The sequence below is a fragment of the Dipodomys merriami genome, unplaced genomic scaffold, assembly GCF_024711535.1.
Source record: "Dipodomys merriami isolate MVZ:Mamm:240054 unplaced genomic scaffold, mDipMer1.0.p SCAF_7, whole genome shotgun sequence".
Lineage (NCBI taxonomy): Eukaryota > Metazoa > Chordata > Mammalia > Rodentia > Heteromyidae > Dipodomys > Dipodomys merriami.
The window spans coordinates 49,873,435-49,900,872 of NW_027206290.1; the positions used below are offsets into that span (position 1 = coordinate 49,873,435).

Genomic DNA, 27,438 nt, shown 5'->3' on the forward strand with positions numbered 1-27,438 from the left:
AAAATTATATTAAGTGAAGTAAGCCAGACCCAAAGAAACATAGGTCCCATGGTTCCCTTATTTGCAATAACTACTATATGTCTGGGACAAGCAGAAAAGTTTGATAAGATGATGTTAAGCTAAATGAATCCCAAGATAGGGACACAAGTGGTTTTTTCTTTCTTGCTACTGTTTATAACATATTTATAAGGTACCATGTGATTTTTTTTTGTTGCTTTGTATGTCCCTTCCCCACAGTATAACCCCTGTTTTCACTGTATTTGATGTTGCTATAATTTGGGCTGGGGAAGGGAAAAAACAAATTGTTTAAATAGGGATACAGGTTGACCCATTGCAGCAATGAGATGTACAAGATGCTATGTTGAAAAACGAACTTTACAAATTAGGTGGGGGGTAGGGGGCATGGGGTGGGGGGGCAGGAGGAGGGGGGAGTGTAGTTGAGGAGGTTGAGGTGGAAGGGAAGGGATGGTAGGGGAAAAACAAAGGAGGAGGCAACAATGCTTGATAAGAAATGTCCTCATTACCTTGCTCATGTAACTGTAACCCCTCTGTACAGTATTTTCACAATAAAAAACTTATTTAAAAAAAAATTGTAGGGGGCTGGGATGTAGCTCAGTGGCAAAGCGCTTGCCTAGCAAGTGCAACGTCCTGGGTTCGATCCCCAGTACCAAAAAAGAAAAGACAAAAAAAATACAGTTTAAAAAAAAAAAATTGTAGGGGCTGGGAAGGTGGCTCAGTGGTAGAGAGCTTGCCTTGAGCTGAAGAGCTGAGGGACAGGGCCCAGGCCCAGTGTTCAGGCCCCACGATTGGAACCTCCCCCCTCCCCCACAAAAAAGAAAAAAAAAACAGTTGTAGCCCTTGGTAAAGAGAATAAATGAAGCTCATTCTCTAGCTCACTGCATAGATAAAAATGGACAAAATGTCCCCAGAACTACTACCTTTAGGGGACAGCCATCCATAATGAAGCCCCAAATGCTGGCGGGCTGCGCAAAAAATGTGACCCACATGTACCAAAAATGGCATAAAAACCTCTTCCTTCTTTTTGTCCCTCCTGCGCCCTCTGCTGGCTTAGTTTCACATCACAAAATTCCTTTACTGTAGAACAAGGAATGAAAGATGAACTTGGTGGGGGGGGGGGGGGGCAATAAGCTGATAACTAGTATGGGTTCTGAATTGACTCATATTTAAATGGAGGAAAGATATTTGTATTTATTTTTGTTTTGGGCCTTGTATAATTCTGAAAAGTAAGTAGGGGATAGAATCATGGTTACCTAATCATGAGAGATGAGAAAGCATCCAAAGAAGTTAAGTGACTTGCTTGAGGTTACATCATAAGAAATTGTCGAGTGATGATACTAACAACTACCACACAATAAGTGTGCCACGTGCATGGTAAGTACTTTACAGAGTTTAATCCCATTATAAATCTGTGAAGTAGATAGTGTATTATGTCCACTTTACAATACACATGAAGCAAAGAAAAGTGATGTTACTTACTTCCCAACTTGTGTTTTACCCACTGGCACTTGGCCCCTCCCCAAATGGAGGTTTGTGGGGTTTTTTTCCTCCCATCCTTCGTGATCTGAGGAATTACCTTTTCCCTTTATTCCTGCAGTTTAGAAATTAGCCCCCAGAATGTGGATGTCAATGTGCACCCCACAAAGCATGAAGTTCACTTCCTACATGAGGAGAGCATCTTGGAGCGGGTACAGCAGCACATTGAAGGAAAACTCTTGGGTTCCAACTCTTCCAGGATGTACTTCACCCAGGTAAGAGCACATAATCTCTGCTTTCTCTCTGGACTTTTGCCACTTGGAAATGTGCCCTATCAGACATGACAGCCCAGACCTTTGTTTTGTGCTTTAGAGCTTTCTTTGTATTACTTTGATAGTTTTTTTTTTTCATCTGTAAAGTAAGCAAGTTGAAGAACATGTTCCCTAGTGTCCATTCCAGTTCTGGGATCCTGTGATTCTGGGAAGCTCATCCACAGTGAGAAGATACTGTCATTAAAAATGGCACTACAGTTAAAGGCTAGCTTGTATAGAAAAGTTCACAAGACTACATCTTAGTGAAAGAAACTGAGCCTAGTGGTGTAACCTGTCATCCTAGCTACATCTGGAAGCCTAAAATAGCTAGATTATAGTCCAGACATAAGCCTGAATAGGAAGCAAGATGTCTCAAAAATAACCATTGTGAGACAGAGCTAGAGATGTGGCTCAGTGGTAGAGTGCTTCTAAGTGTGAGGCCTAGTACTACCAAAAATTAAAATTAAAAAGGCACAGCAAACACTGGAGCTATAAAAATGGAAATATTGTCCCCAATAAAGTGCACTATTTCTACAGATAGAAGTGGGCTTTTGTGAGGCTTTCTTTTTCTTTTTCTTTTTTTTTTTTTTGCCAGTTCTGGGACTTGAACTCAGGGCCTGGGCACTGTCCCTGAACTTCTTTTGCTCAAGGCTAGCAATGTACCACTAGAGGCACAGCACCACCTCTGGCTTTTTCTGTTTATGTGGTACTGAGGAATCAACCTCAGGGCTTCATGAATAGTAGGTAAGCACTCTACTACTAAGCCTTAACACATTCTAGATAGGTACTCTATTATTTGAACCATGCCTCCATCCCCCTTTAAGAACATTCATAGTTATCTACCTGGAAGTCATCTGGGTGGGTGCAGCTATATCATTCTGAGACTCATAAACCTAGAGATGATTGGAGCATAGAAGGCGTGGACGTTCACATGTTGCTGCTGGTAACACCTGAAAGGGACAAGCAGGAAGCAGTCAGAAGAAAGTTCTATCTGGGACACCAGTACTCATTTCTTGTTATTTTGGCTGGGCCTCTGATAGTATCATGACCCTAAGGTATTGTAGAGGTAATAAATGCACAAATTTTACAGTATGTATAGATGAGACAGGACACCCATTCCCTTAGGATGGCCAATGTGTCTAGTAAGAGCAAGCTCTTAGAGCAGTATCTTTTAGGTCAGAAGCACCCACTGTCATTTGGTTTTCTACTTGTTGCTGTTATTGCTCACTTTGTCTCCGTGTCTGTCCCTTTCTTCTTACTCTGCCTCTGTCTCAAATATGCATTAAGACTCCTCTATGTGAAAGGTATTATTTAATGAGTGCGTTAACTGCCCCCCACATGGGTTCCTGCCTTCTCAGAAATGCTCATAGTCACCTAGAGAGCACATCCTAATGGAGAGAAAACAGATTTGGGAGCATATAGGAATCTTGTCCTGAACTTGGGCAGTCAGGGAAGAGAGAGAAGGGACATAGAGGATAGGGCCTAAAGACTTACCAGGAATTACCTGGGCCAAAGGTGCAGGACTGATGGAATAGTGTTTCCAGCAGGGGACCAGCCACGAAAAAGGCTTGGGGTACAAGCAAACAAACACACAAAAACATGTTTGAGGATCTGAGAGTTGAGTGTAGTAGGTCTGGGGTTCAGCACAGTTGCCATAGAATTTCCTGTATATGAGTCCTCCTCAAAGCAGGATGTCATTCTTGAGTGGTGAGATCTGGGCATCTAAAACTTTCCAAATCACCATCATATGCATCCAGGGACAGCAGTGTGGGTGTGGGTATGGGCCTGTTGATATTGAGGCCAAATTGAGTGACTTCCATCAGGATAAAGAGTTCAGATTTCAACATGATGGGGAATTGTAGATTCTGATTTGCATTTTATAAAGAGCTCTCTGACCACAGTGTCGGAAATAGGTTGAAGAGGAGTAACAGAAACCCACAGTGATTTGAGGAAGTGACAAGTGGATATAGGAAGTGGTTTTATTCACTAATAGATGAGGGTTTCAGATTGCCAGACCTTGAAGTAGGTTGGTTGGTAAGAAGAGAGTGGAAGATGCAGAGTATATTTTTTCATAGGGTGATTGGTTGTCCATTGCCATGTTTGAGAGACAGATAAGGAAGACACTTGCCAGAGAAATGAAGTGAGTTCTATAGCTCCACAGGGAAAAGAACTTCTCAGCTTGCTTCTTTTGTCTCATCCTGGATCAGTCTAATGTATTTAGTCAGCTTTCATTTCATTTTGGGGTAAAACTCTCCAGAGTCCCGAGTAGTATGTCTTCAGAAAAAGACTGGATCAGAGAGCTTGTCTCTGGTGTTACAGTATACCAACCTTTTGAGCTCCTCACCATGGAATATGGAGTCTCCATTACTCATGGGTGGGCAGGAGACCTTTTCTGCCAATAGCAGCACACACTGGCTTTTGACTTTTTGGCTGGGTAGCCACCATACTTCTGGTGCCCCCTGTGCCTCTACCATTCCCAGGGCCAGTACATCAAAAGCTCTGGTTTGCAGAAGCCTTTTGATTTATGAATTTGGATCTCTGGGGTCTCTTGTAGGTTTAGACTTTAAAATTACTATCTGTAAAGTATGTATGTTGATTTCTACTTCCTGAAGGCTACCTGTGGATATTACCTATGTATATTAAGTGAAGGTATTACAAAGGTTTTTTTTTTTCCTTTTGTTTAGTTTGCATTAGTTATACAGAGGGAGCTGAGCGCCAGTAGCTCATGCCTGTAATCCTGGTTACTTACACTGAGATCTGAGGATCTGTTCAAAGCCAGCCCATTTAGGAAAGTCCATTAGACTCTTATCTCCAGTTAACCATCAGAAAACCCGAAGTGGCTCTGCGGCTCAAAGTGGTAGAGTGCTAGCCTTGAGCAAAAGAGCTCAGGGACAGTACCCAGGCCCTGAGTTCAAATCCTATGACTGACAAAAGAACAAAGTTATGCAGAGAGAGATTTTATTCTTTCATTCCCACCCATGTTTGCAATAGGTTCTAATCAATTTCATCCCCTCTCTCTCTCTTTTTTTTTTTTTTTTTGAGAGGTCAGATTGGGAGTCCTTCTTAGAAAGTTGGCACTGCAGGTAGACTCCAGTCTCAAAGATCTGCAGCCTCAAATGCTGTTAGCACAAAGCTTATAAAGGCAAAAACCACATGATGGGATAGGTTCCAAACCCAACAAAAGAGTCAAGCAAAGCAAACCAAGTAGGGGAACAATCGTGGGCAAGCATTCTCTGGAGTAAACCTTTCCTGGGGCTAAACAACATGATAGATCAAAATTCAAAGAATGATTTGTTTCACCTCTAGGCTTTTTGGAACTGGGTGAAAAGCCCCCACCACCCATTAAGAGCCAAGATGGCAGTGAGGACAAGACACTGTTACTTAGACACGCTATCCTTATTTCATTTCCCCACTGGTTGTATGTATATGAAATCAAATCATTGATTTTTAGTGAGAGGGCGTCAGGGCCCAATGAGCTTAACCAAGTTACTTTAAACAAGGTTTACAAAAGAGGCTATCCTGTACTAGACTTCTTTCATTAGCATAAAAATAACATGTTTTTTCTAAGGTTGCACAGTTCCCCTTAGGTTTTTGCCTGGGCTGTTCCCAACTGCAATCTAAGGACCCTCCAGCACTCAAAGCTGGTTCAGTGTATTTACCATAGCTAAGATAAGGACCAACCCAGATGCCCTCAGTAGATGAATGGATCAAGAAAAAAAAAATATATATATATATATATATATATATATATAGGAATTCTATGCCTCCATCAGAAAGAATGAGACTGCCCCATTTGTTAGGAAATGGAAAGACTTGGAAAAAAGTGAAGTAAGGCACACCCAAAGAAATGTAGGTCCCATGGTTTCCCTCATTTGCTATATTAGTAGACATCTAGGATAATTTATCAGATGAGCAGAAGCTCAAAATCTATGTACATATAAGCATATAAGGTGATGCTAAGTGAAATGAACCCCAAGAGATAGACACAGAGGTCTTTCTTTGTTGTTGTTTTAATGTACTATGTAATTTTTTTGTTTCCTTTGTATGTGGTACATCCCCTGTTATCACTGTACTTGATTTTGGTACCCTGCATCTTGTATATACATTTGTCTAATTTGGGAAGGGAAGGGGAATAACAAAACGCTGAAACAAGGACACAGGATGACCCATTGCAACAAGGATACCCACAGGACAGTATATTGGAAATGAACTTTACAACTTCGGGGGAGGGGGTGTTGGAGGGGTGGGGAGGAGTGTAGGAGGTGGGGGGGAAGGGATAGTGGAACAACAACAAAGGAGGGGGTAACAATGGTCGACAAGTAATGTTCTCATTGCCTTACTCATGTAACTGTAAGCCCTCTGTACAGCATCTTTATAATAAAATAATTTTTTTTTAAAGTTGGCTCAGTATAACTGATGCCCTTATAGTCAGGAGGCTTTGAACTTAAAAATAACCAGCAATCTGTTCCCAGGTCAAGCTGGGTATGGTTTACAAATCTATGTAACACAGAAAGAGTATCCCACAAAGAAGGCTCTGGGAAAGGAGTTGACAGGGTGACACAAAGGCTTAGCTTCAGCAGATCTGAAATGGCATGTGCCTTCCATCCGGAATCAGCACATTTTAGCTGCCTGTGATAGAGCCAGGCCAGGTCCCGGCTGGTTTTTACCACAGTGGGGTTGGTCAGGTAGATGATGTAGACTCCCTTTCAGGTGCAGTGAAACCATCTTTGATGAACTTCTTTTTTTTTGGCGGGGGAGGGGGGCGCCTTGCAAATTCTTTATTATGATTGAGTGATTACATAATTTCACAGTACTGTGGGATAGTGATGCTTAAAGTCACAAAGACATTCTAACTTTCATGGGGCAAATTGTCTATAAAGTTTTTATAAGCTTTGACAATACAGTTATATACCATTTATGTGATCAGCAGCATAGGGTTATTTAGTAGTGATTCGACCAGATGAATGGAGGTCCTTTGTTTCTTGAGTCTTGTTTACTTTGTCGTATCACCTTACGTTTTGGATTTAACATCCACTTATCAGGGAGACCATGTGCCATTTGTCTCTTTGCTCTTGGCTTACCTCTCTCAACATGATTTCTTCTAGTTCCATTTGATGAAGTTCTTAAACAGAATCTCCAGGTTGGAAGGGGTGGGTTTGATCTGAGCTGGGCCTGTTTATATGCCTCCTGCTAAATTCCCTGTAAGTTCTGCAGAGACTTAAGTGTGGAAACATTATTAAGTAACCTAAGGCAGGGGTGGAGGAGTGTGGGGGTAGGGCGGGGAGGCCTGACTTCAGTTAAATCTATCTCCCAATAGCTCCTGGTTACTTCCTCTGAGTATGCTGGCTTGGATGGCAGGCTGGGGCAGGAACAGTCAGGAAAGTCTTGAGTGGGCTGTCTTGGAACCATGATCTTCAGATCTCAGCCTCCTGAGTATCTAGGATTATAGGCACGAGCTACCAGTGCCTCTCACGATGAAATTTTGTTTGAAGTGTTTTTGATCATGCAGTTCCATACCATTTAAATACATTTACACGATTGTCATGTTTACTCTTAGTCTGGTTTTCAAAACAACCCTGAATTATAATCTAGAGTCATAGTTTACCAAATGATAGTCACACCCACCCTATCCTCCCTTTCATTGGTCACACCAGCCATTCATTTGAAGATGTCCTCTTGTGGGGTTCATTCATGTTAGTCCATCTTTTTTGTAGTAAGAATACACATGACTGCTTACTGTGGCTGTGTGGAATGAGGCTGAGAGTTTTCTGTGGGAAGCAAGTGGAGAAGTGAGAAGTGAACACATAGTAAAATGAAGATAAATGACAAATCTCACATGTCCAGTAGTGCTGCAGTAGGAGTGTGCTGGGGTGTAATCTGGGTGGTTGGATCAAAACCATCTCTTGCAAGACCTTGGTCTTGTTACTCCACTCCTGTATTTGAACTGTGAACTCCATGATACCAAGAGAATCTGTAGCGCTTTCCCCTTTGATTAACCTTCCCCAGGAAAAATATCAAATAAGATGTCAGCATCCATGACAGTGGTTCTCAGAGACTTCAGTGGAGTTTCTCAGGCAGGAAAAGTAGGAGAATGATTTTTACCCCTGATCGTTTCTCACATATCCCTCTAGAGTTTGGAAGTTGTGGCCCAAGAGTAGGGAGTAGAGAAGAGCCTTTTGTTAAGGATTTTGGATAACTGGTGCCTTATACTTCCTAGTGCATCTCAGCAGGAAGGGACATAGTGACTTGTCAGATCATTCAGTAGGTTTATCTGAAGTAAGTGGTAAGGTTGCTCTTCATCATTTTACTTCAGTTTTACCATCTATTGATGGCCAAATACTCATCAGTTATGTCATTAGATTGTAAGATGGTGATTTTCTCCTTTGTATTATTTTTCCATGTTAATTAGCCATAAATCTGTGTAAACAAACTTTCTCATTTATTAGAGCTATTTGGTTATTCTGAAATAAAGTTTATACCAGAAAGCAAGGCCAAAATTGGAATTCTGCCCCATTAATGATCAGTTTTCAAAGGAATAAGCTATGTCTCCAGGACTTCTAATAGGATTTCACAGTTTTTCCCATCCTTCTGTCTCTCCCTTATCCTTCACTTTCTCTGTTTTTCTCTCTCTCACCCCCCTTCACAGATAAACCATTTTAATCACGTGCGTGCGTGCGTGCGTGCGTGCGTGCGTGCGTGCGTGCGTGCGTGCGTGTGTGTGTGTGTGTGTGTGTGTGTACACGTACACACTGGTGCCAGTACTGAGGCTTGAACTCAGAGCCAGAGCACTGTCCCTCAGTTTTTTTGCTCAAGACTGGCATCTTACCACTTAAGCTACAGTTTCACTTTCAGCTTTTTGGTGGTTAATTGGAAATAAGAGTCTCACAGACTTTCTTGCCTGGGCTGGCTTCAACCACAACCTTCAGATCTCAGCCTCCAAGTAGCTAGGATTACATAGACAAGCCATTGGCACTTAGTTCCATTTATCTTTTTGATGCACAAGTTAGCCATCTTAGTCCAGTGGAAATCCCTTCCATGTGGTATGTTCATTTTTTTACCCCATTCTAGCCACCTTTTATAATTCCTCTGTGTCTATAAAGACAAGAGAAAATGAGGGAAAAAGTGACACTGTCAACAAGAAATGTACTCATTACCTGACTTATGTAACTGTAACCCCTTTACAATTAAAAAAAAAAAAAGATACTGCAGGCACTGTCAGCTTACTTAACCCAAGCCCTGGATTGATTGGCCTTTTCTAAGGAGCCCTGGTTCCTTTCAGTTGGGGTTCATAATTAATGACTATAATCTAGGATCTAAGATTCTTTTTGCTTATGGGTCATCATTGCTTTTAGGCCTTGCAATGGTCAGAGCTTAGAAACATGTACATTTATAAATACACAGTAATGCCAGGTACTGGTGGCTCAGGCCTGTAATCCTAGGTACTCAGAAGGCTGAGAAAAGACCAGAAGTGGCGCTTGTGGCTCAAGTGTTAGGGCACTATCCTTGAACACAAAGAGGCTCAGGGACAGTGCCCAGGCCCTGAGATCAAGCCCTAGGATTGGGGGGAAAAAATAGTAGTGAGGTAGTTATTAGGTAAGCTAGGAGGAGGAGGGAATGGGAAATTATTGTTTAGTAGGTGCAGAGTTTCAGTTTAGAAGGATGAGAATGTTCTGGGTGGTACAGATGGTTACACAACAGTGGAAATGCACTTAATGCCATGAAATTATCACTAAAAATGATTAAAATAGTAAAAAGTTGTGCTATACATATTTTACCACAAAAAGAAAATGCTTATTGCAGGAAAAATTAGACAAAATATGAGAACTTTATACAATTTCCATTTCAAGATAATTTTAAGATTATACAGACTTTGCTTAATTCTTAAATTTTAAAATTATAGACCTGATACTCCAAATTTTGGTCTAATTTCCTATTATGTAGTTTTGTAATGGTAATTATTGCCTGCTTGTACCTCCTTTCTCTAATACTGCTCCATTTTGAGACCTGGACTTACACTCTTCACATTCTGAGTCTTGTGATATCTTCTCTTTTGAAACAGACTTTGCTACCGGGACTTGCTGGCCCTTCTGGGGAGGTAGTTAAGTGCACATCTGGTGTGACCTCTTCATCTACATCTGGAAGTGGTGACAAGGTCCATGCTTACCAGATGGTCCGTACAGATTCCCGGGAACAGAAGCTGGATGCCTTTCTGCAGCCTGTGAGCAAGGCCCAGGCCAGTCAGCCCCTGGCCACTGTTGCAGGGGATAGGAAGAACAGCTGTAGTGGTGAGGCCAGGCAGCAAGACGAGGAGATGCTTGAACTCCCAGCCCCTGCTGAAGTGGCTGCCAAGAATCAGAACTTGGAGGGTAAAGCACTAGAGGGGGCTTCTTCAGATACAGCACAAAAAGGAGTACCACCAACCAGCCCAGGCAACCCCAGGTATGAGCTGTGTGAAGTACTCTTACTCTCTTTGTTCTTTAAAGTAATGTTTGCCCTTTTTCTTACCTGACTTGCTCTCTGCCTCCAGTAGGGACAGTTTGTGGCTTCATCCACTGTCTGCCTTTAACCATGGCTTAAAAGCCAACCACCATAGTTTCTTCTAAACATATTAAATACCCATGATTCCAAATATAAGTTTAAAGTACATTAGAAAGAAGCCAGGCACTCGTGGCTCATGCTTGTAATCCTCACTACTCAGAATGTTAAGATCTGAGGATCACAGATAGAAGCCCAGTCTAGACAGAGACAGTACCCAGGCTCTGAGTTCAAGCCCCAGAACTGACAAGTGTGTGTGCATGAGTGTGTGTGTGTGCACACACACAACCCAAACATCAGAAAGAAAGCAGGTGAATCCTTTGGTGGTTTTGTTTTGTTTGTTGTTGTTTTTGTACTGGTCCTAAGGCTTGAACTCAAGGCCTAGGCACTGCCCCTGAACTTTTTTGCTCAAGGCTATGCTCTACCACTTGAGCCAAAGCTCCACTTACAACTTGTTTTGGTGTTTAATTGGAGATAAGAGTCTCATGGACTTTTCTGCCTGGGCTGGTTTTGAACTGCAACCCTCAGATCTCAGCCTTCTGATTAGCTAGGATTACAGGCATGAGCCAGTGGCACCTGGCTTGAATCCTTTTATTTTAATGAAGTATTTTGATAAAGCTTCAACATTATAAGTGTGTAGGAAAAGAAACCTAAAATGGCTCTTCTATGTTACCCAAAGATACTATAACTCATTTCAAAGAAGCATTTTGTCAGTCCAGTTCTGAAGTATGTGGTAAGAGAGCTAGAAAAGGAATAGGGCTGGGAAGGTGGCTCAGTGGTAGAGTGCTTGCCTTGCATGCATGAGGCCCTGAGTTCAATTCCTCAACACCACATAAGCAAAAAAAAAAAAAAAGAGAGCTAGAAAAGGAGCAGGAATGATAGTAACAAAGAATGTCATTTAGCAACTCCAAAAATAAAAAAAGAATGTCATTTAGTTTTGAACATTTCAGATTCTATTCTGCAGATTTGTTGCAGATTTGTTCTTAAAGTTTGTGTCTCCCTGAAGTCTATGAGGTAGACATTTCTTCTTTTTTTTTTTTTTGGGTCCGGTCGTGGGGCCTGAACTCTGGGCCTGGGCGCTGTCCCTCAGCTCTTCAGCTCAAGGCTAGCACTCTACCACTTGAGCCACAGCACCACTTCCGGCTTTTTTCTTTTTGCTTATGTGATGCTGAGGAATCGAACCCAGGGCCTCGGGCATGCAAGGCAAGTGCTCTACCACTGAGCCACCTTCCCAGCCCAGACATTTCTTCTTTAGTAAATATACTTGGAAGGCAAGCTAAAGTTACTTGCCCAAGGCTGCAGATTCACTTTATGGCTGGCCACATAGAGTCCTGGTGCTGAAATGGCCATCTGACCTTGGATGAGACATTTAACTCTAATTTCTTATTCCCAAGTCATCCTAGTAAGACAGCTTTTAAGGATTTTTTCCCAGTGAAGAATATAAAGGATGCTGGTATTAAGTATCTACTTGTGTCAGATACTTTATCATATTTCATTTAATGCTTTTAACTTCTAGGGAAGTTTTATCTATTGGGGAACCAAATAAACCTAAATCTCTCACCAGTCTTCCTCGAGCCTTCTACCTTTCCTCCTGTTCATGTTGCTTTAGCCAGGTGGCTGACCTGGCTTGCCTGGGCTAATTCTTAACCCTTGTTCTTACTTCAGCCTAGAAAGCTCTGGCTTCTTGTCACTTGGGTCTCAGCTCAGATGTCAGGTCTTGCTAGAGGCCTTCTTTCCCATTTAGACTAAAGTTCTCTCTCCTTTCACCTCCTATCATTCTGTCATAGGACTTTTTAACTAACATTTATTGGTATTAAAAAAACCCATCTTCGGCTGGGTGCTGGTTGCTCATTCCTATACTCTTCACTTCTCAGGAGGCTGAAATCTAAGGATTGCAGTTTGAAGCCAGCCCAGGCAGAAAAGCCCATGAGACTTATCTCCAATTAACCGTTAGAAAACAGGAAGTAGGGGCTGGGAAGGTGGCTCAGTGGTAGAGTGCTTGCCTTGCAAGCCTGAGCCCCTGGGTTCAATTCCTCAGTACCGTATAAGCAAAAAGAAAAAAAACAGAAGTTGTGCTGTGGCTCAAGCGGTAGTGCTAGCCTTGAGCTGAAGAGCTGAGGGACAGCGCCCAGGCCCAGAGTTCAGGCCCCACAACCGGACCAAAAAAAGAAGAAAAAACAGGAAGTAGAGCTGTGGTTCAAAGTGGTAGAGAGCTAGCCTTGAGCTCAGGGACAGTACCCACAACCCACAAAAACAAACTATCTTGTGATTCCTTGAGTCTCCTCTCCAGATGGAGAGTTTTTGCTACTTTTTTTTTTTTGCTTTCAAATAAACTTTTTCATATTCAAAAAAAAAATTTTCTGCTGCAGTTTGACTCTCCTAGAAAGTAATAATCCTGGGTCCCATACAGTCATTACTGTTGATGGATAGACGGAGAAGTGAATAATAAAAAAGCTTGATAAAGTCAAGGACCTGCAACTCTATGGGCAAAGCTAGAGAGTTTGGTCCTGGCTGCTGGCTTCTGAGGGCTCTGGGGTGAGCGACGTGCTAGAGAACAGCTTGCTGACCTGTCGTAGCGCAGGAGTCTTTATGCAGCTATATGACAGAAGTGGCCGTCAGCATGGAGAAGCCGTTCCCTTCTCCCTGTAACATAAAGTTTGGTGGAGTTTAAAAATAAAAAGGAGTTGGGCATTGGTGGCTCATGCCTGTACTTCTAGCTGCTCTGGAGGCTGAGATATGAGGATGGAGATTCAAAACTAGCCCAGGCAGGTAAATCCAAGAGACTCTTAACTAATGAACCACCAAAATGTTGGAAGTAGAGCTAGAGCTCAAGTGGTAGCTATAGCTACTACCTTTTGCTAGCCTTAAGCAAAAAAGCTAGGGGAAAGTTGCAATATGCACATTCTTCTTTTGTTTTCTTCTTTCTTTCCTTCCTTCCTTTCTTTTTCCTTCTTTCTTTCCTTCCTTTCTTTCCTTCTTTCCGTCCGTCCTTCCTCCCTTTCTTTATTTCCTTGCTTCCTTGCTTCCTTGCTTCCTTCCTTCCTTCCTTCCTTTCTTCTTGTATTTCTTTTTTAAATCCAAGACTGGGAGTCAAACTTGATACCTGCCACTTTTGCTCATTGGATAACACTCTGCCAATTGAGCCACGCTTCTAGCCTTCCATTCTTTTTCTTAATTGCAGAAAGAGGCATCGGGAAGATTCTGATGTGGAAATGATGGAAGATGATTCCCAGAAGGACATGACAGCAGCTTCTACCCCTCGGAGAAGGATCATTAACCTCACCAGTATTTTAAGTCTCCAAGAAGAAATTAGTGATCGGGGACATGAGAGTAAGTGCAGAGAACTGCTTAGGACTCAGAGGGCCTAAACTGTTTCCAGTAATGTTTTAGAAATGCAGAAAGCATTTTGTTGTCCACTGGACAAGCCTGGCTTCCCAAAGTAACCCACAGAGACATCAGATAACAATTCGCAAGAGGAAAAAAAAGAGTATTAGTCCATTTTAATTAGCATTTGTTGTATTATTAAATCATAGGAGCCAGGTAAAAACATTTATTGCCGTAATTTCTACTTTGCTAAAAGCATCATGATGATCAACAAAACTCTTACAGCCTAAATGCGATGTGCTATTGCTGAACGTTCATGGGCTTTGGAGATAGCCTGGCCTCGGATCCTGGCTGCCAATCACTTCAGTTGTGTCACCACACTTGGGACTTAACCTTTCTGTGCCTGTTCCTCATCTAAAACCTGAGATTAATTTTGCCCTGGACTTTTACCCTAATTAGCGACCAACTGTGACACATTCATGAAAGACTACATACTTTTATATTGTAGAAACAAAAGTCATCTCTGTCGTCCTCAAAAATAGCTTTTGAGAATACTGACTGTAGAACTCCATCCTGCTCCCTCTTACTTCAGAAGGTGTTACATGGTTTACATGGAGGGGACCCAGGGATTAGGTATGTGATAGCAATCAGTGTCACCAGCCATTCTGACCCCACCTTATGAGTGAGTCACTAACACTCTAAATAGACTTCACTGGGCAGGGCTCAGGGTGGCAGGTCTGCACACATGGATTAGCTAAGATCTTTCCATTTTTCAAACATTTCAATAGTATTATCTTTAAAAATGCATCTTAAAATATGACCCATCTGTATTTTTAAAAATGATGAGTAGATCAGGAACAAGTCAGTACCTTTCCCACTCATCCTAAACCTTTTAAAACAGTTGCTAAGACTGGACCTCTTAAGTTTTCCTTAGTCATGTATTTAAACCAATGCAGGAAGACCTCAGTTTTCCTTTCTCTATTCACTCTTAGCACTCTGGGTTTGTGTTTTTAACTCAAGGTAAAAACCTTACCTTGAGTAAACTTTCTGTGACTGAACTTTGCCAGTTATACAAGTAGTTACTGTCTGGTTTCCAATTATTTCCATGAAGACTTGCTCCAGTTACTTTTTCACTTTATCATTAGCATTCAAGATGGGACCTCTGAAAGCAATTTTCAGTCATATAAGACAGATAGGCTAGCCTGGCGCCCCTGGCTCACGCCTGTAATCCTAACTACTCAGGAGGCTAAGATCTGAGGCTCAAAGCCAGCCTGGGCAGGAAAGTCCATGAAACTCTCATCTCCAATAAACCACCAGAAAGCTAGAAGTGGCGCTGTAGCTCAAGTGGTAGAGTGCTCACCTTGAACTGAAAAGCTGAGGGACAGTGCTCAAGCCCAGAGTTCAAACCCCATGACTGACAAAAAAAAAAAAGAAAGGTAGGCTAATGTGTGATTTACTTAGCAGTCTTCATCTCGGTAGCTTTTTTTTTTTTTTGTCAGTTGTGAGGCATCACAGTGACAGGGGTGCAGTTTAAGACTGCCCTACACCGGTGGGTCTGTTACCTCTCACATCTCCCACTTAAGTCTTCACATTCTGGATCAGTTTCCACAGTGACTCTTAGTTCTTTCTCTCTTAACTGCTTAGCCAGGAAGCAAGCTCTACAATTCCTTTTACAGATCATCTGGACACAGAGAGCCCTGGGTTCCTAACGTGGGGAGAGGAAAGAAGGGGCCAAAGTAGGATGGGAATCAAAGGATAGCCACTATGATTTCTAACCACCTTAAAATGATTGGCCCATCCACCCCCACAGGTGGTGGTATTCCTGTTTCAGCAGTAGTAAGGACAATTGGGTGTGCTCACAAGGACTCCCAGAGCCTTTAGATGGTAGAGCAGAGATTTAGTTGTAGGTCCTGTTTGCTCAAGCCCCTAGGAAATTTTCACTCCAGTACTTTGAGAAGGCAGAAGACGTACTCGGCAATTAACTAAGCTGAACTTCCTGGTTGGGAAAATCTACTTCAATAACAGGAAGGATAGCTTAAAAAAAAAAAAAGCATCTTGTACACAAGAAAGGCTTAGAAGTAGCAGAGGAATGATAATGATACATCTTTATTTTTCTTTTTTGCCAGTCATGGAGCTTGAACTCAAAGCCTAGGCACTGTATCTGAGCTCTTTCGCTCAAGGCTAGTGCTCTACCGTTTGAGCTACAGCTCCACTTCCGGTTTTCTGGTGGTTTATTGGAGATTAGAGTTTCACGGACTTTCCTGCCGGGGCTGGCTTTGAACCGCAATCCTCAGATCTCAGCCTCCTGAGTAGCTAGGATGACAGGCGTGAGCCACCAGCACCCGACCATCTCGATAGTTTTAAATGACAGACTTCCCCTAGACTTGAAATGCATGAGGCAATCTATTAAAGATCACTTTTTTTTCAGTAATATCAAACTGTTTTCAGTGAAGTGAAACAAACACCTGTATCAGGTGTTTACAGGTTTGGAGTTTTACTGAAGCCAAAATGATGAGTCTTAAGTGGCTTAAAATGGTAAATTCCTGTGAACTATCTCACATCATTCCCAAGCAGTCTTGTGAAAGGCAGACTACATGCTGCTATCCTTTTTTAAAAACAAGGTAACAGAAGGTGGAGAAATCAGATTAGATGGTACATCCCAGAACAAGCCCAGAGCCGGGCACTGTGGCACACAACACAATGCCAGCTTCTTGGGGTGGAGTCAGGAAGATGACTTGAGTTCAAAAGTTGCAGGCTAGCCGAGTGCCAGTAGCTCACACGTATAATCCTAGCTACTCAGGAGGCTGAGATTTTAGGATCCTGGTTCAAAGCCAGCCCTGGCAGGAAAGTCTGTGAGACTCTTATCACCAGAAAACTAGAAGTGGTGCTGTGGCTCAAAGAGGTAGAGCACTAGCTGAAGAGCGTAGGGACAGCGCCCAGGCCCTGAGTTCAAGCCCCACGACTGACAAAAAAAAGTTCCAGGCCACTTTGCACAACTTAATAAGACTACGTCTCAAACTAAAACAAAGAAAAAGAAAACAGATAAAGAAAAGCCAGGTCCAGGAGAGGCTTTGTAGATGGCAGTTATTATTGTCAGGCGAGTATGTACATGATTCTGATCCCTTAGCCGGGGCGGGGGGGGGGGGGGGGCACCTTCAGCTGGTGTTGATGTTTGTGTTGTCCTCGTTTGTTGAATTTCCAGTCCCACCTGCCAATCCTTAGGCAGGATCAGATCAAATGATAATTGAGGGGCCTTATGTGTGCGGCAAGCCAGACATTCCCCACCTCTGCTTAGGCCAGTACTGCCTTTAGACAGGGGAAGTCTGTGGCACTTAACAGTCACACAGAGGGGCCACTGTGATGGGAAGAGTGCAGCTTAAGAAGGATTCTGCCGAAGCTTATGACTGCCCTGCTCGTAAAATGTGCTCACTCCCGAAGCCCTCACTGGACTCTCATAGCACTTTACGTACCATGTAAATGTTTAGTAAACTCCAAGGCTCTGTTCCTGTCCGTGACCTCTGCCATGAGCCCTATTATGCTGGCATCTTGTCCACACAAGCTCAAGAAAACTGTCTTTGAGTTGAAGGCCATGTTGGGGTTCTCAGGCTCAGACTGAGTGAGGAAACTTGCGAGCACCAGCCTTCCGCTCCCTGATGTTGTTTTCCTGCACCTGGAAAGACGTGAGACCCACCTCCCTTACTTGCACTTCCCTTACGCTCACTTGCACCTGTGGTTCCTTCCTCAGGTGCCACCTGTGCTGGGAGGTGTCTGTGGAGGTTGCCCAGCATGGAGCCTGGCACGTGACTACTGTGGTAGGGAGCAGCCTGGCAGCGGAAGCCCTAGAATCGGTGTCAAAGCTGAACACTCAGTTAAGCAACTCTCTTGGGCCTGATAGATATGTACTGACCCGTCTTCAAATGGGGCTAATTTTGGAAGGCTCAGTGTCTTGTCACACTATAGAGTTAGGGACAAGTAATGACTGAACTTACTACTGGTCCCTTCTTTGTGACCTGATTAAACTGGAATAAGGAATGTCATAAATTATTTGTGATGATTTGAATGTGAAAATGTTAGCATCTTTTTTTTTTGCCTCCAGATAACCATTATAAAATTCATAGTTTTTTGATCTTTTGGTAGCATTCTTGGGTCTAAATGGACATACTCTTAACATGATTTGTCACAGGAAACTTTTCTTTTTTTTTTTGGTTGGTTGTGGGGTTTGAACTCTGGGCCTGGGCACTATCCCTCAGCTCTTCAGCTCAAGGCTAGTGCTCTACCACTTGAGCCACAGCGCCACTTCCAGGAAACTGTTTTGATACATGAACTTAATGAAGCCAACATTTGAGAAATATCTTATAAAATGTGCCACACTGCCATACTTGGGGTAGGTCAGATGAATAAGATATGACCCTGGCCTTCAAGGATACTGTGGTGGTGTACATAGATTATTAAGTAGACAACCGGCTATAGAATTAGAATTAAATGAATTGTACCAGAGAAGAGGCCAGGTCAGCAGGAACTGCACTGAAATCCCCAGGAGAGTGCAGGGAGGGCCTCTTGATCATCTCAACAACAGAGTCATTGGCAGACAGAGGCCCTGGAAGGCGTCCATCAGGGAACGGGGCCTCTGCCCTTCAAGAAGACATTAGAAATCAGAGCGCTGGTCTCAGGACCTCTCCTTAGGTGTAGCTTTGCTTGCTGCTGCTGAGAACATCAGGCCAAGTCAAAGAAGGCCTGCTGTGAAACAGGATGTGTATTTGGGCTTTGGGAACCCAGAAGGACTCCCATTTTGCTTTTTGTAGAATTTCAGGAAATGAATACAGACGTGTAGGGGCTGTAGGGAAATTTAGGGTGGGAACGAAGTATATGCCCTTTAAATCCTGAAAAATCCATGCCGAGGCCTAGTTGAGCAGAGCCTTGTGTCGGGGGCTGAGGAGGGCAGGCTACCTCAGTAGCTAGGAATGTGTCAGTATATCTCCATGAACACTCTGCATGGAAACTTCTGGCCCTGATTTATTGTATTGCACTGCTTTCCCTTTCCTCCAGTGTCTCATTATTCATGATTACTTGATGTTCTCCAGCTTTTAAAATAATTATTTTCTACCCACGCATAACATCCTGTAGGATGTTTCCAGTGGGAACCGAGGTCTAAAAATGAAGGAAATAAGCCTCTTGGTGGGGGAGGGGATGGAGGATTCATCGCAAAATTTATGTAACAACGAGAATCAACTTGTAATGTCCGAGCTTAAGGAAAAGGTCCTGTAAAACATGACACACAGGCTGGTGACTGTGCCCACACCCTTTCTTGTTTCCTTCAACTCTGCATCCGCTTTCTCCTCTTTGGTAGTGGTGCATTTTCTTCTTCCATTAAAAATAATTTTGGGGGCCTGGGAGAGAAAGTTTAGTGGTAGAATTTTTGCTTGCTACTTGTGAGGCCCTAGATTCAGTCTGAAGCATTGCCAAAATAGGAGTATATACTTTTTTCCGCTTCAATAATAGTGGAGTTTGAACTCAGGGCCCATGCTTGGGAGGCAGGCGCTCTACCAGTTGTATCAGTAAATATAAAACTGTATTTTTCAAATCTGTGTAAACTCTACAGAAAGGAGAGTGAATGCCTATGAGAATCTCAAGAGCATTGGCACCACCAGCGAAGTTCTTAACGTGCATCTTTCCCGTCCTGATACCTTCTTTCCTTCCTACAGTTGCTTGCTCCCCTGCTAAGTGTGCTTTATATTTTCTTCCTTGTTATATATTACTGCCTGTATGTGTAATAAAAACCATTTACCTTTGTAAACTTTGAACGTTATAAATGTAATGATTTTATATGAATTTATGCTCTTTAGGTGCAACCATCTTCACACATACGGCTGTGGTTTACCTTTTGTATGTAATGGATTCCATTTCATAAGCACTCATAAGTTGACTCATTCTGTTGAAGGGCATGTCTCGTTGCATCTCATCCTGCTTTCCAGCCAGCGTGGCACACTAGATATGAAGATCTATGGAGATATTTGCTTAGGAACGTTACTGCTAGGTCACAGAATGGCGTGCTGCTTTTCAGAGGGGCTGTGTTTACTTACACTCCGACCAGCAATGGACCCTTTCTTTCTACTGCTGATATTATCCAACATTTTGCTAGTTTGATGAATACTAAACCATATCTGATGGTTTTTATTTGTACTTCCTTGCTGACTAATACATTTTAGGAAGTATATTTCCTCATTTGTTAAGTGTCTGTTCAACTTTTTTGTCCATTTTTCTGTCAGGTTTTCTTTTTTTTTTTTTTTTTTTTTGGTCGGTCCTGGGGCCTGAACTCTGGGCCTGGGCACTGTCCCTCAGCTCTTCAGCTCCAGGCTAGCACTCTATCACTAGAGCCACAGCGCCACTTCCGGCTTTTTCTGCTTACGTGGTGCTGAGGAATCGAACCCAGGGCCTCGAGGCAAGCACTACCATCGAGCCACCTTCCCAGCCCCTAACTAATGTTAATCTTTTCATTTTTTTCTAATTTTAGAAGTTCTTTATATATTCTAAGTGGTGATCATTTAGATGAAAATATCTTGCTCTAGTTTAGAGCTTATCTGGTAACTTCTTGTTTGGAACACTTGTTTTTAATAGAAATAGAAATTCTTTTGTTTACTGTAGACACATTTATTGGTTGTTCTTTACAGTCTGGCCTTCTGGATTTTTTTTTTTAATGAGATGGATCTTACTATGTTGCTGAGGCTGATCTTGAACTTCTGGACTGGACTCAAGGGATTCTCTTGCCTCATGCAGTTTGTTTTCAGGAGGTTTGGTTCAGTTCAGGTATCTTTGCTTGATGTTGCTAGTTCTTACGCCAGATCATTGCCAGTGAGAAGAGGTATTTAGGATTCCATTAACAAACACTGTGTTTGTTTTTGTTTTCCAGCTCTACGAGAAATGCTCTGTAACCACTCCTTTGTGGGTTGTGTGAATCCTCAGTGGGCGTTGGCTCAGCATCAGACCAAGCTGTATCTTCTCAACACCACCAAACTTAGGTAAATCAGTGTGTGGAAAGCAGTGAGCCACTGGAATGGTCCAGGGGTCGTGGGCACAGAGGTTGAGAGCAGGAAAGGTGGCTGACACAGGCTCGAGTCAGATAGATGGGACCATTTACTATTCCTGTGACCATCCGTTACTTCCCTAAATATGTCTCAGTTTTTTCGTCTGTAAATTAGGATAATACTATTATTTGTGTGTTTATTGGTGCCGGTCTTGGGACTTGAATTCAGGGCCTGGCCTGGACTAAGCCTTTGTTATATAGCATAGGAACTCACACTTTGGTCCAGGCTAGTTTCAGACAATAGACCTCCTACATTTCCACATCCCGAGTAGCTGGTGTTATAGGAGGAACCACTCTACTCAGTTTGTTTTTGAGATAGGGTCTCACTAGCTTTTACCTTAAAGATAATCCTCCTATTTTGCGGGCCAACTATTTGAGATTATAGGCATGTACTACATGTTTGATAATAATGTGTTTAAGCAAGACCAATAAGGTTCAATTGAAAAACTGTAAAATACCATATAAATGTGGCATTTATTATAATTCTGTGTCTTTATAAATAATTGATTGTATACTTAACAGCTGCTTTTGGATTGTTGTTAGCAGTATATCATCTTAAACCAAGTATCTATGAGTCACATGTCTATAATCCCAGACTCAGGAAGCTGAGGCTAGAGCAAGACACTGTCTCAAAAGTTAAAACTTATCAGTATGGTATAATTCTGTCTTTTGTTTACTTTTGATTATTTAGAAAGACTTCCTCCCTATGTAATTTTTTTCTCAGGTGGGGATTGAGCTCAAGGCTTCACCTATGTTAGACAAGCTCTCTACCACTTAGTGACACCCAGACTCTCCCACATAGTTTTTTGGTGTGTGTGTGTGTGCGCGCGTGCCAGTACTGTGTCATGTGTGTGTGTGTGTGTAGACTCTCCCACAGTTTTTTGGTGTGTGTGTGTGTGTGTGTGTGCCAGTACTGTGTCGTGTGTGTGTGTGTGTGTGCCAGTACTGTGTCTTGTGTGTGTGTGGTCAGTACTGTGTCTTTCAATCAGGGTCTTGCAGGTGTGTGTGTGTGTGTGTGTGTGTGTGTGTGTGTGTGTGTGTGTGTGTGTGTGTGTGTGTGTGTGTGTGTGTGTGTGTGTGTGTGTGTGTGTGTGTGTGTGTGTGTGTGTGTGTGTACTGTGTCTTTCAATCAGGGCCTTGCACTTTCCCACAGCTTTTTCACTCACTTCTGGAGCTCTACCAATTGAGCCACACCTCCAGTCTGGCGTTTCACTGGTTAATTGGAGTCCTACAGGTTTTTTTTCTGTCTCAGTCAGCTTCAAACTTTGGTTCTCAGATCTCAACCTCTTGAGTAGCTAGGACATAGGTGTGAACTACCTTCACCCAACTTCCATATAGTTTTTAATGTTAGTTGTCAGATTTATAGCATTCTTTGTTAAGCAGGGGAAAGTATGCAAACAAAACTTTTATTAAATTTCACTGAAGATGCCAGAAACCATTTATAGCACCAAGGGGGTAAAGACAGCCTGTTTGGGGGGCTGGCCAGCCAAAGATTCAGCTCTGGAGTAAATATTCCAGCTCTTTGAAGGATAGAGATGTTGTTGACTATTAACCCAGGCCCTCCACCAGTCTTTTTGTTCCCAATTGTTTCAGGACTTCTTCCATGTTGTACCCGCTGCTTGACTCTCAAGCAGACTTAGCTTTTCCCTAATATCACTGCATTTTTCTTTCCAGCGAGGAGCTATTCTACCAGATTCTTATCTATGACTTTGCCAACTTTGGTGTTCTAAGGTTATCGGTAAGTTTTTATCCTCATTTCTGAAATGAAACTGGTCATTTCTAAAATAGGAGCTCTACATTATCTTACTTGTAGTTTAATTGTTTTCTTAAGTGTACTTAGTAGTTTCTGAATTGTATGTTGCATGTAGGGGCATCTAATCTCAGTAGTTTTATGCTCATTAGCTGAATAGTCATTTGGAGTTGCCAACTTAAACAACTATTAGTGTAGAAATTAATATGTTAGCTAGGAATGTGGCTTAGCACTAGAGTGCTTGCCTAGCTTGAGTAAAGCCCTGGATTCAATTCCTCAGTACCACATAAAAAGAAAAGGCCAGGGCTGGGAAGTTGGCTCAGTGGCAGAGTGCTTGCCTTGCATGCCTGAGGCCCTGGGTTCAATTCCTCAGCACCACATAAGCAAAAAGAAAAAAGTCGGAAGTGGCACTGTGGCTCAAGTGGTAGAGCGCTAGCCTTGAGCTGAAAAACTGAGGACAGCACCCAGGCCCAGAGTTCAGGCCCCACGACCGAACCCCCCCCCCCCCCAAAAAAAAAAAAAAAGAAAAGGCCAGAAGTGGTGCTGTGGTTCAAGTGGTAGAGTACTAGCCTTGGGCCAAAGAAGCGCAGGGATGTGCTCAGGCCCTGAGTTCAAGCCCCAGGACTGGCAAAAAAGAAAGGAAGGGAGGAAAGAAGGAAGGAAGGAAGGAAGGTAGGAAGGAAGGAAGGAAGGAAGGAAGGAAGGAAGGAAGGAAGGAAGGGAGAAAGGGGGAGGGGAGGGAGGGAGAAAGGGGGAAGGAGGTAGGAGAGATATTAACATGTATCCACTCAGGAAAACTGGCAAGAGAAAAAAAATAGAAATATTCTTTGAAACCATGATCAAAATATAACCTCTGGTAACCCCTTTTTAAAATATGCTGGTGGTTCATTGCCGGGCCTCATGCAGGCCAAGCAAGTGCACCACCACGGAGAGAAGAGCTGTGTCACTGTCCCCTCACTAACAATTTAGTCAACTTATACCAAGACTTTGTCAGTGCCTAATTTTAATTTAGATTTAAAATCATACTATCTATGTAGTTCATTTTATATTTGATGGGTTCTACAAAAATTGTGCAGTTATTTTGATTAGAAATGCATTGAGTCTACACATCAATTTGGGGAGAGAAGTTTTTGTCAGGTTAATCATTAGCATTTCACATTTCTTTTTTGAATTTTTAATGAGCTATAATCTTTTAAGTAGTTGTACAAAGAGATTACAATTCCTTATGTTTGGGTTATGAGTATAATGTATCTTGATCAGTGTCACCCCTTCCATCACTCCCCCCATTTCTCCTCCTCCCTGTCCCTCCCCTCAAGTTACATAGTTTTCTTCTTAAATAATGTTCCACTATAATGACCGCATTGCTCACCCTGCCTCCTCATTACTCCCCCTTCCCAGAACATGTCACATGATCATTTTTTAAAGCAGTTCATTAATTGTTCAGAGTAGTTATAGCTTTGGGCTCCTCCCCTGAGTATACCATTCTTTAGTCAGTTTGTGTATGTACATAAAACCCTGTATGCTTGTATTTTAGAGCTAATTTCCATATTTATGAAAGGAAATCAGGCCTGATCTATGATGCCTGGCTGCCTTCTCTTTTTAACTTCATCAGTCTATTATTTTTTTGTTTCATTTTTTTCAAATAGTACACCCCAAAATGTTGTCATTCCATGTGTATACCATAAACACGTAATGCAATAAACTTCCATACATGACATACCATGTACCGTGTAGTACTACCTCCCCAGCGACTACAGATTTATCAGTGTTACTGATTTCTCAAAGAACTATGTTTATTATTTCATTGATTTTTTTTTTCTCTGTGTGTGCGCCAGTACTAGGGCTTGAACTCAGGACCTGGACATCATCCCATAGCTTTTTCACTCAAAGCTAGCACCTGAGCCATAGCTCTACTTTGGCTTTTTGCTGGTTAATTAATATCATGTATATTAAATTTAAATTGATATTGATGCCCAAATCTTTTGTATATCCTTAATTATTTTTCTACTTGTTATATTAGTTGAGAGTATTGAAACCCTTAGCCATAGTTGTGAATTTCTCTTATTTGTATTTATTTTACTTATTTAAAGTTCTTTTGTTGGATGTATAAATATTTTAAGATTATTTCATTAGCCTGGTGTTATGGTGCACTCCTGTTATCCTAGCTACTTGAGAGACTAAGTGAAGATCGGGAGGATTGCAGTACAAAGACAGCCTGGGTAGAAAATTCCACAGATCTCAATCTCAACAAATGAAAAGCTGGATATGCCTACCATGCCAGAAGCATAAACGGGATTTCAGGCCAGGCTAGCCAAGGCCAAGGAAGGAAAGAAAAAAAAAAAAAAAAAGGCAAGGCTGTACTTGAGAAATAGGGATGTGGCTCAAGTGGTAGAGTGCCTACTTAGCAAATGCAAGACCTGTGTTCAAACCCTAGTACTGGCCAAAAGAGGGAGAGAGGAATGAAGTAGACATTTTTGGGTTTTTGCAATATTGGGATTTGAACTCAGCTCTGCTCTTGTGCTCTACTGGTTGAACCACACCTCTGGCACTTTTTTTTTTTTTTTTTTTGGGGTCCAGTCATGGGGCCTGAACTCTGGGCCTGGGCGCTGTCCCTCAGCTCTTCAGCTCAAGGCTAGCGCTCTACCACCTGAGCCACAGCGCCACTTCCGGCTTTTTTCTTATGTGGTGCTGAAGAATTGAACCCAGGGCCTCGAGCATGCAAGGCAAGCGCTCTACCACTGAGCCACCTTCCCAGCCCCCATGGCACTTTTTACTCTGGTTGCTTTTGAAACAGCCTCTCACTTTTTGCCCAGCGAAGGACTGGGCCATGATCTTCCTATCTATGCTTCCTGCCATTGTTGTCTCCTGCTCTCTCTCCCTCCCACGTAACTATGTTATGTCCTTCTGATTTGACTACTATCATAAAAAAAAAATATATATATATATATATATATATATAGTAACAGCATATTGAGGGTTTGTAACACAAAAAAGCTCAACAGGAACATTTTCAGAAGGGAAATGCAAGATAGATATCTTATAAACTAGAGATTTCAGCCTTGTTCCTCACCAGTTTATCTGAAACATCAACTTATTCTTCCTCCTTCCTGCTTTAGTTTTTAGGCAATAGAAAGAAATGTTCTGCCTGCGAAATGTGAAAACAGGTTTGACTCCTAAGACTGCTGAGAAGAAAGTAACCTAGAGACCTCAGCCTTCCTAGCTATAGAGAGAGACTTTGCTCAGTCTTGTCTGTGGAGATGCCCACTGACAGGACAGGAGGATTTGTGTAGTTATTTAGGATTTCCTTTGGAAGTAATCAGGAGTAAGTGTTGAATTTGTGGATTGATGCTTTTGTGCCTGAACCGATGGTGGTTTATGGGGCTCGGGCTTTACACCTGTTCCCTGATGTTTTGTTCTTCCTAGGAACCAGCCCCACTCTTTGACCTCGCTATGCTTGCCTTAGACAGTCCTGAGAGTGGCTGGACAGAGGAAGATGGCCCCAAGGAAGGACTTGCTGAATACATTGTTGAGTTTTTGAAGAAGAAGGCAGAGATGCTTGCAGACTACTTCTCTTTGGAAATTGATAAGGTGGGGTGGCTATTCTTGAGGTATTAGATTCTTACATTCTTCAGATAAGAATTAAAAGTTTCATTCATTACATGTGATATCCTCACCACTCCTTATTTGCATTTCTAGGTTGTTATTTATATGTTATTTTAGCTGTGTTGTCATCCATTCTTGCCACTTCTCTTCCCAGGAGTGAAGGATCAAGACAGAAGGGAGGCTCTGCCACTTGCTCCTTTCTCTCCCTCTTACCCGTTAGTGTTTGGTGCTCTATTTTGATGTGTTCTTTCATCAGTGAGCAGACCCAAGAAAAGGTGGTTCTACTACATGTCAAGATTAAAATTCTTTTAACTTGTCCCCAAGTCCTGCTCAGTACCTGGTCACCCAACATGGCAGGTGTGAGAACAAGACTTAGAGAAGCACTTAAGAGAAATGAAATATTTTTGAAATTTATCAACATTATTTCTTACCCAATTTTTTTGGCCTTTTTCTCACAATCAGGAAGGGAACCTGATTGGATTACCCCTTCTGATCGACAACTATGTGCCCCCTTTGGAAGGACTGCCTATCTTCATTCTTCGACTGGCTACAGAGGTAAGTGGTCAGGCAGGTGCTAAGCATGGGGGTTTGTTCTCGCATGTTTGGGAGGGAAAGAACATACCACCCATACTTCATTTGGAATTGTAAAGATAACTAAATAAAACCACCAAGGGCCACCCTCTCCCCCCAATATTCATCCCAGAGTGCTTAGCAGGCCAACTGACAGTTTTAATCTATGATTTACAATCTCCATTTAGAAATGACAGTGCTTAAAGCATGTACTCATCTTGAGGTATTGAATTTTTTGAACCAGGTGAATTGGGATGAAGAAAAAGAATGTTTTGAAAGCCTCAGTAAAGAATGCGCTGTATTTTACTCCATCCGGAAGCAGTATATATCGGAAGAGACAGTCCTCTCAGGCCAGCAGGTACTATGGTGGTGGACCCCTTGGGACGGGCTTTCACACACCTTTAGACGGTGAGACTTGTCAGTCTCTAAGACGCTACTGTGTGGAGTAGGATTCAAATAGAGGTCAGTTTTTCTAGTAGACCTTAGGATTAGCTGAGGCTTCCCTCAAACTTAAGGTCCTTCTCTCTGTGAATCCTGAGTGCTGGGATTACAGGTATGTACCACCTCTTCTGGTTTATTCGTGAGTGGGGTTTGACCTCAAGGCCTTGCACTTGCTGGCCTGGTACTTTAATACTTAGGCCACACCTGCTTGCTGATTATTTGGAGATGGCATCTAGAGAACTTTTCGGCCCCCAACTGCAGTTCTCTGAGTAGCTAGGATTATAGGCAGGATCCTCTTGAGTTTTATTTCCTTCTATTCTAGACTAGGT

General features: G+C 42.4%; 1 protein-coding gene across 9 annotated transcripts in view; it reads left to right on the forward strand.

Moving 5' to 3' along the window:
• Nucleotides 1-27,438, forward strand: part of Mlh1 (mutL homolog 1) — a 53,794-nt gene that overhangs the window by 24,673 nt on the left and 1,683 nt on the right. For all 9 annotated transcript variants that reach the window (XM_070006589.1, XM_070006590.1, XM_070006591.1 and 6 more), the window contains 8 exons: nucleotides 1,616-1,769; nucleotides 9,865-10,244; nucleotides 13,522-13,670; nucleotides 20,572-20,680; nucleotides 22,420-22,483; nucleotides 25,919-26,083; nucleotides 26,561-26,653; nucleotides 26,913-27,026. In XM_070006589.1, coding sequence (XP_069862690.1) covers nucleotides 1,616-1,769; nucleotides 9,865-10,244; nucleotides 13,522-13,670; nucleotides 20,572-20,680; nucleotides 22,420-22,483; nucleotides 25,919-26,083; nucleotides 26,561-26,653; nucleotides 26,913-27,026 — 1,228 coding nt within the window. The remainder of the gene's footprint in view (nucleotides 1-1,615; nucleotides 1,770-9,864; nucleotides 10,245-13,521; nucleotides 13,671-20,571; nucleotides 20,681-22,419; nucleotides 22,484-25,918; nucleotides 26,084-26,560; nucleotides 26,654-26,912; nucleotides 27,027-27,438) is intronic.